Here is an 8,721-nt window from a genome sequence, read left to right as displayed (position 1 = left end):
CCGTTCAAGATTTTCTGCTTTGCTTTATATATTTGTAAATGTTATATTTTTAGACAGTTGGTCAGACAGAAGAAGACATTTGAAAATGTCACCTTTGTATTTAAGAAATGATAGAGCATTTTTAACTATTCCTTTAATAATATATAATACACATCTTAATCTGTAAATCTGATCCGTTGGCCACTGAGCGGCTCTATTGGAGCCTTGCTCTACGGCACCTCGGTAGTGGTAATGAGTGAGAAACAAGGGTGGATTGGTTACTTTCCACACCCAGATTGATCCTTCCGGTCACAAGCCTGCAAATATTGACAATAATATTGTGGAGCAAAGCAACACACGAGCCAGATCCATGACACAGTTTACTCACATTTTTAAATTTCATAATTTGCATGTAAAAACATTTAAATGTCATTGACATTTTCCTTAAATCAGTTCATAAGAACACACAAACAACTAGTAGTACTTATCAATTCTACAGACAAAATACTCATCCAGTGAAACTCTGTGATACAGATGTAAAGAATACACAATAAAGACTTGTGTCATCAGATGCTGGTGAGACACAGTGAGGCGTTGGTGCCGCCAAATCCGAATGAGTTTGTGAGGGCGACCCGCCGGCCCTGAACGCGCCATGGCTGCGCAGTGTGGGGGACGTAGTTCAGGTCGAACTCCGGCTCGGTCCGGTCCAGGTTGAGGGTCGGGGGCAGGACCCCGTGGTAGCAGGCCAGAGCGGTGAACGCCGCCTCCAGGGCCCCCGCGGCCCCGAGCAGGTGTCCGGTGGCTCCCTTGGTGGAGGAGACGGCCAAGTTGTCAACTCGCTGGAAGAGCCTCTTGATGGCGGCGTTTTCGGCCGCATCGCCCAAAGGTGTTGACGTGGCGTGAGCGTTCACGTACGTCACGTCTGCCGGTGAGACGCCGGCGTCTCTGAGGGCTGCAGACATGCATCTGTAAAGACAGTGGACAAAGTTGAAACTATGAATGAAATGACTATGTGTAATGTGAAAGGCATCTCTTGTAGTGACAAACCACAACGAAATATCACCCAACTTCTTCTATTCTGTTAATCTTGTGTGACCCTTTGAATAATGAATGACCCCGATCCCCAGACTGGGTGCAACTGCTGAAGTGACAGTAGTTGCAAGCACAAAAGGTTGTCTCTTGCGTGCTTGAACAAACTAAACAAACTAAAAAGAAGTCACCTGAATGCTCCATCTCCATCTGCAGTGGGTGCGGTGATGTGGCTGGCATCGCCAGCGAGTCCATAACCCAGGATCTCTGCGTAGATCCTGGCTCCTCTCTTCACCGCGTGGTCCAGCTCCTCCAGGAGGAGCACCGCCGCTCCTTCGCCCATCACAAAGCCCTCTCGCTCTGGGTGAAAGGGCCTTGACGCCCGCGTGGGGTCGTCGTTCCATTTGGTGGCGAGGGCGCGTGCCCTGGCAAAGCCGGCTACTGACAGAGGCCCCACACAGGACTCTGTTCCCCCTGTGACCATTGCATCTGCATCCCCGTGGGCAATGAACCTGGCGGCATCACCTATGGCGTGTGCACCTGTGGCACACGCTGTGGACACTGCATGGTTGGGACCCTTCAGTTTGTGTCTGATACTTATGTGTCCGGCAGCCATGTTGACAAGGATGCGAGGCACGAAGAAGGGACTGACTTTTTTGTAGCCCTTTTCTTGGAAGTCGACGGAGGTGCGAGCGATTTCATCCAACGACACCATGCCCATGCCAACAGCCACCCCAGTGTTGACCTGTTCCTCTGGGGTTTTGGGGTGCCACCCTGAGTCCTCCAGGGCCAACCGAGCAGCTCCGAGGGCCATCACAGTGGCGGGAGACATGCTGCTGATCTCCCCACGAGAGGCAAACATCTCGTCCTTAAACTCTCCCATGTCATTTCCTCTGGGCACCAGTGCCGCCACTCTACAGGGAACAGACTTGTACTCCTCTGAGTGAAGGGCAACAATCCCACTCTGGCCTTTGATGAGGCGGTCCCAGGTGAGGGCAGTCCCTGTGCCCAGAGGACACACTAACCCTATGCCAGTTATGACAACCCTCCTTTTGTGCTTCCCAGAGCTGCAGCGTTGGGAAGGTTGGTTTGGACAAACACAGACGGTCTTTTGAAGAAGTGCCCTCATGTTATGTGGCCTCAGCTGGAGTTTAGTCCAACAGGATAGCGATAGAGCAGACATGCTGCTGTATCTGTCAAGTTCCACACAGCTTTGGTGAATCCCCTCTTAATAACAGAAGAATAAATGAACAAAATCAAAGTTTAAACGTGCTTACAGACGCAACTAGACTTCAGTTTGTTACTTACCCGGCCGAGCACCGCTTCAATGTGAACTGTCAATTCTTAATGCATTCGTAAAGCGAGAAAATCTATCTTTGAATCACTCCGTAGCGATTCTTAGGTAGCAAATTTGAACGCCGGATTCGTTTAACATGTAAATGTCACATTTAAAAATATAATCAAACCATTAGAACAGGAAAACAGATAATTATATGGTATAAAACACAATTATGGTAAAATAAAATAAACGTTAAATAGATTCTTGCATTCTTTAAAGCGGCAAACACGCATTCAGGCGGTGATGGGTCAGCTAAACAAAGGACCCAAAACATCTAGCTACTAGCCACAATTGCAACTTTAGCTTTAAGGCTAGCCTGATACTCTAAAGTGAAAGGACTTGTTTAGTTTGTTCACGAAATACCAGTATGGCTTTGTCACCAGCAGTGACGACACTGGGTGAAAATTCAGACGAAGTCTTTCTAGACGTTGCGAAGTTGTTACTCACATACGCGGATAACATTTTAAGGTAAGGTTTGTGAACTTAGCAACGCAATACAACAGCGGTGTGTTGCAATGTTGCGATGTGATGTGTTGGCTTTCTGTGCATTACAAATGAAGTACGGTTTGTTTATATCGTGTCAACGGCCGCCCAAGCGCCGGTAGAGCAAACTTAACGTTAGCTGTACTGTTACTTGTACAATAAACAACACAAGTGAATCTAGTGAGACCAATTTTATGATTTGTGTGTATATTCCTCATTCATGAACACATAACTCATTGGTTTGTACGTATGTGTCTCTTTCTGCCTGAGAGGAACACACTATATTTTCTGAAAGGCCTCGAGAACAGCTACTTCCTCATATGTCACCTTCCAACAGGTATCCCAATGAGGAAAAGTACAGGTCGATCCGCATAGGCAACCCTACATTCTCCACCAAGCTGTTGCCCATCAAAGGTGCTGTGGAATGCCTTTTTGACATGGGATTTGTGGAGGTAATTAATTATGTAACTGCCATGTGGCTGCTGTAATAAGTTAAAGACGCTGTACCACTTGCTTCATTGCCTATGGTCTATTTGTTCGTCTCTCATTGGCCCAACTGTGAGTACATCTTATGACCATTTGCACCTCATTTTAAGGCTGAAACACACCTGGTACTCCCCAATTCTGCATCCGTGGAACAGCTGAAGCTCATCAGGGACTCCATAGCAGCAGAGAGGGATCAGAGACAGCGTGGAGGACAGCCTGTCGAACCTACTGCTCAGACTGTTGCACCCTTGGCCTTCGTCTCAACCTCAGCACCAGAGAGCTCCGCTGTTGCCTCCAGCCAGCCAGTTACACCCGCTCCATCGCAGCCTTCATCCTTGGTAAAGATGTGCTCTTCCCCGATTTAAATGGCAGAAACTGTGATTGAACATATCTGAAGTGTTGTGCTGTAATATTACTTGAGCAGAGTCACAGGGAGTCTGAAGACGCCTCAACTTACTTTGTTCTCTTTTAATGGCTCAGATCATTTTTATATCGAATTTAAGAGTCAACAAGTTTCATGATAGATACCTAAACTTAATAATGTGAAACCCTAATTAATGCCAATTTGCCAGATAAGGAGGGTGGGATCCACATTGCTTTAGAGCATGTCAAAGCCCTGGTTTGTGTGCACAAAACATTTATAATGTGACCACGGGTATTCAGAAAGATCGACCCTTGCCAGATTAACTACAAAATAATATGCTCTTCATTAACGTGGTTGGAATATTCTCCATTTCTATGTTGAAATTGGTATTTCCGCTTCAAATATGCTCATTGGTGGTTACAGTGATTATCATTAAATAAACAAGATGTAGGGTTTTAAATTAGGGAACTTCAACTTAAATTATTATTGTTTTATTTTAAGATGTTGGGGTGTAGGGTGTTGCAGTTGTGTAATCTGGATGTTTTCTTGTCTTGTCAGGAGGACAGTATGAGCTTTTTTCTGACCCTCCAGTCAAACTTCCAACATGTGATGCTTTATGAGAACCTTGAGCTGCAGCAGAAAGCCAGGAGCCACATCCCTCACCAGGAGCTGTCCTCTGCTGCTGAACACAAGCTGAAGGAGGCGAAAGAGGAGGATCCAGGTGAAGTCCCCTCAGTCATTCAAAAGAATCAGCTGTATATATGGATTGTACTGGATGCATTAAACAGTGATTCAAAGGGACCCTCTGATTTGCTTTCCTCTGTGCAGAATGTAAACTTGGACTGGAAGACTTCCTGGTGCTGGAGTTGCTCAGATGGTTCAAACAGGACTTCTTCTCCTGGGTGGACTGCCTGCCCTGCAGCCAATGCAAAGGCAAGACCCAGAACATCACGGCCCTCAGTCCCACCCCCGATGACAACCGCTGGGGAGCCCAGCGAGTGGAGAACCACTACTGTCAGAGCTGCCAGCTCTCCACCAGATTCCCCAGGTCTGTGTGTAGTTCTTACTACTCCGATAAAGGAATTTAGGATCTGCTTTTGAAGTAATATTCAAATTAGGATTAAGTTGCATAAAGAGGTAGGCAGGTTTTTACTGCTTTTATTTTGCACCGTTTCTAAAATGGTACAATACACTTTCTTTCAAACAGTTATAAAGAGTCTGAATGAACTTCACAAAACATATGGAGAATAATGAATGCTTTGATTGATTTTTCTCTCTGTTGTTAATACCAGGTACAACAACCCTGAGAAGCTTCTTGAAACCAGGAGGGGGCGCTGTGGGGAGTGGGCTAACTGTTTCACTCTGTGCTGCAGAGCCCTTGGCCTTGAGGCCAGATATATCTGGGACAGCACGGGTACGTACGAGACTGACAGATGTGGCTCAAAGATTTTCCTTGGTCTTTAGTGATAGTAAACTGGATATCTTTAGGTTGAACTGTTGCTCTAAAGTTAATCAACTGATTAATCAATAATGAAAATAGCCAGTTTACTAGCTTAATGGAAACCAATAGTTGACCCGTTCACAAGGTCTAGAATGAACTAACTCTGCCTTCAAGAATAGATTCTGTGAAACACTGAAACCACTTATTATAAATATTTACCATTGAAATAGTACAAATTTAAGATATTTAATACTAATTGTATTGCACACTTGAGTTTCATATATTAGGAACATGTCGTCACATTTTTACTACATCACAAAATGTACTTTCTTACGCGCTCTGAATTCATGAAGTGTATGAGAGGCTCATTGAAATGAGTTTGGTTCTCCGTGCTGTTTCAGACCATGTGTGGACAGAGATCTACTCGGTCTCTCAGCGTCGCTGGCTGCACTGTGACTCATGTGAGAACGGCTGTGATAAACCTCTCCTGTACGAGGTTGGCTGGGGGAAGAAACTGGCCTACGTTCTGGCTTTCTCCAAGGACCAGGTCAGACAAATAATGGACAAATGCATATTATTACTGCTTCTACTACAACTCTTAGTACTAATCAGTCGTTAAAATCTAAAGCGGTGTCAATCCAGTTTTATTGTCACTTTAGATTTTGGTCTTATTTCTGGGGGTTAGTTAAAAAATGGCCACATTTACATTAAAGTAACATTTTATTTACATTCAATGAATTACAGGAAATGATCAGAGAAAACAATGTTTTATTATGATTATATGTCATGGAGATGGTAATTATAGAATTCCTGTATGATGGTGTTTTCTTTTATGGGTTGTTTTGAGTCTGGCCATAAAACACTGTGGTTGTTCTGATTCTTTTCATATTATTTATTATATTTTATGTGATAGTTTATTTTCACCTGTAATGCTTAGCACTCCCTTTGGGCCAGTAAGCAAAGAGCTGTGCACTGTTTACTGTAGCTTAGGCCTGAACACTCTTCCAGCGGGATCAGACCGTTCATACTTCTGCATGTGTTTGTGATGCAGGTGGTTGATGTGACGTGGAGGTATTCCTGCAAACATCCAGAGGTTCTGTCGAGAAGGACCAGAGTTCAGGAGGCCTGGCTGCTGCACGCCATTACTGGACTTAATGTCTCGGTAAATCTTGACCCTTTTTAAACTCCACATGTAAGACTGATTGTCGCGTTGAGTCTGATAAGTAAGTAAAGCACTTTCCATCTGCTCTGTTACTGAAGAGGCAGCAGACCTTAAGTCCAGACAGGAAGAAGGAGCTGACAGAGAGGCTGCTTGTCGAGCTGGTGGAGTTTATTTCCCCCAAAAAAACAAACGCAGGAGACCTGGGCGGACGCAACTCTGGCTCTCTGGCCTGGAGGATAGCACGGGGGGAGACCAGAAAGGCTGATGCAGGAACCTCCACACAGGTACAGTTTGTTATACATGGTGTTATAATTGAGCGTACTCAGCATTATGTAATGATTCATGTCTTTATATGTATTTTAATCAGCAACATGATCTTTATTGCTGTGTGTGGGTGTGTGTGTTTTTTTTTCTCAGGCTACAGGTTATGTGTTCACTCCTACTGAGAAAGAGAAGAGCGACCGGTTGCTGCATGTGCGCTACAGTGCCACCAAAGACCAGTACTGTCGAGTGTCCAACAACTCTGAGGTCGTTCAGAGCTGGGATCAGTGTGTGTGGAGGAAGGAGTCGGTCTTCAGGAAGGTGGAAGATGACTGGCAGATGGTACGTTTATTACCGTCTGACTAACAAACCCATGGGTTTTAGTATTCTATGGCTCAGGATCGGACACATTCTTAATGCTATTGGGGAGTGAAAACTTAAAATGTAAACACTCAACAAAGTACTGTATAAGAAGACCTTCATCATGCGTCTTTTAAAGAAAAGGCTACTTTACATTTTTTTATGATTTTGCTCCCATAACGGCTAAACTAGCTGCTCTGTGAGGCTGTATTTAGTACTAGCTTAATACTAACATGGACATGCTAAGTGAAGCTTCCTGTATGGTGCGGTGGGTTCGGGTGGGAGGGGACAGTGGATTAGATATGTGAAACAGTCCGATAGCCTGAAGATAGAAGCCGTCCCTCAGCCTGGATGTCCTGCATTTCACTCCCTCTTCAGCCAAAGGACAGAGGTGTGAAAAGCCTTTGTTAGGGGTGGAGTCTTTAATGATGCGTGCCCTGTTTGACCCATTAGCTAATAGGATACATTTGCATTTTCAAAGAAGTTATAGTCATTGTTTGATTTAATCAGAGCGTGTGAGAACCACGCCGAGACAAGAGAGGGAGGTTATGTTTAGAGAAGGCACCTTCTGTTTGTCACAGACCAGTCGACCCATTGTTTTGATGTTATTTTGAACGTTACCAGATTGTATTCCTTCCTTCAGGTGTACATCGCTCGAACAGAAGGCTCCTCTGTGGGGACAATTAGCTGGAAGTTTGACTTTTCTCCGGCTGGAATGAAGATAAAGTCTGTCTCGATCATGGCCAGTAGCCAGACCTACCAATCTGGGAAAGTCTGCTGGCACTTGCAGGCGGGCCAGAGTACCACAGAGTTCTCCGGAGGTATGGTTATGTAATAGATATTCTGATTGAATACAACGTGCGACGTTATCCCTCCTAATGATTTCCTCTCCCGTGTTTGAACCCCCGCAGATGGGAAGATGCAGTCATTCCAGAGTCTCTCCGGCTCGTCAGAGTTCATGGTTGTAGCGGCGCTCAGTGGTGGAGAGGAGGAGACGTCATGGCAGCACTCCCAGCTCTTCAGACGAAGCTTGAAGGAGACGGAGGAGTCCTCCTTTGAAATCCTCATCCATTTGGAAGACGCTTAATTAACAGTTGTTTTAAGTCTTTTTCAGTGTTGACCGCTCTGGCGAGTTCAGCGCTAAAATTACTGGATGATAGTTTTTGTATGATGACAAATCAGTGCAATATTTAAATGTGTGTCAGACCTCCAGGATGATTGAATATGCATGGCCTAATAAAGACATGAATTCTGTACCTATCACAAAGTACAGATGTTGTCACATATTTTAAACATTATTTTTGACTGAAGGCCATATAACCTTCTGCAACATGAAGTCTAAAATATACATGTAAAGGGTTTTAAACATAAAGACATTGTGAATGTGTCTGTAATTCGTGATAAATGGAGACATTCCACACAGCAACCCCGGGTTGATGCCGTCTTCAGCTTAGTTTGCTCTAGTTCTCCTGCTTTGTGCTCATTAATGTTGGTGAGTGTGTCATTTAATATTTGGCTATGGCATCTTTACACCGTGTTATGCCAGTTTAAGTGTTGTAAGTGTGGTGGAAAGGGCCGAATGTTAGGAAATATATGGTGGTACAGGATAATAAAGATATTTTTTGTAGTCTGATAGTCTCTATGGCAATGTGTTCATTACGTTTAGTTAGTCTTGATGTTGAAGCTCGGCGTTTTTGTCGCCATCTTGCGTTGGAAGAAAAAGCCCCATGGGCCACTAAATATTGACGTTTCCTATTGGTCGAGGTACCGGCGCTTTTGAAAAGCCGCCATCTGATTGGTCGCTTTATGTGCGCGAG

At 44.6% G+C, this 8,721-nt stretch overlaps 2 protein-coding genes across 3 annotated transcripts; one reads left to right on the top strand and one right to left on the bottom strand.

The window, feature by feature from the left end:
* Positions 1 to 508: 508 nt before the first annotated feature.
* oxsm (3-oxoacyl-ACP synthase, mitochondrial) lies at positions 509 to 2,389 on the bottom strand. 2 transcript variants are annotated; one of them, XM_079175484.1, is made up of 3 exons: positions 2,317 to 2,389; positions 1,200 to 2,235; positions 509 to 945 (listed from the first exon to the last, which is right to left on the bottom strand). In XM_079175484.1, the coding sequence occupies exons 2-3, from the start codon at positions 2,189 to 2,191 to the stop codon at positions 546 to 548; spliced, it is 1,392 nt and encodes a 463-aa protein (XP_079031610.1). In that variant the 5' UTR covers positions 2,192 to 2,235; positions 2,317 to 2,389; the 3' UTR covers positions 509 to 545. The 2 variants fall into 2 exon arrangements, with proteins under 2 accessions (XP_079031610.1, XP_079031609.1); XM_079175483.1 differs by having other exon boundaries at positions 1,200 to 2,324.
* Positions 2,390 to 2,670: 281 nt separating this feature from the next.
* Positions 2,671 to 8,537, top strand: ngly1 (N-glycanase 1). Its single transcript, XM_079176714.1, has 12 exons — positions 2,671 to 2,815; positions 3,168 to 3,282; positions 3,427 to 3,654; positions 4,239 to 4,401; positions 4,509 to 4,728; positions 4,973 to 5,094; positions 5,523 to 5,668; positions 6,173 to 6,283; positions 6,382 to 6,567; positions 6,701 to 6,886; positions 7,548 to 7,725; positions 7,816 to 8,537. The coding sequence occupies exons 1-12, from the start codon at positions 2,715 to 2,717 to the stop codon at positions 7,989 to 7,991; spliced, it is 1,932 nt and encodes a 643-aa protein (XP_079032840.1). The 5' UTR covers positions 2,671 to 2,714; the 3' UTR covers positions 7,992 to 8,537.
* The last annotated feature ends 184 nt before the right edge of the window (positions 8,538 to 8,721 follow it).

Source organism: Pholis gunnellus (assembly GCF_910591455.1).
Source record: "Pholis gunnellus genome assembly, chromosome: 16".
Taxonomy (NCBI): domain Eukaryota; kingdom Metazoa; phylum Chordata; class Actinopteri; order Perciformes; family Pholidae; genus Pholis; species Pholis gunnellus.
Note: the sequence above shows the minus strand (reverse complement) of the source record. Positions and strands in the feature narration are given on the sequence as shown.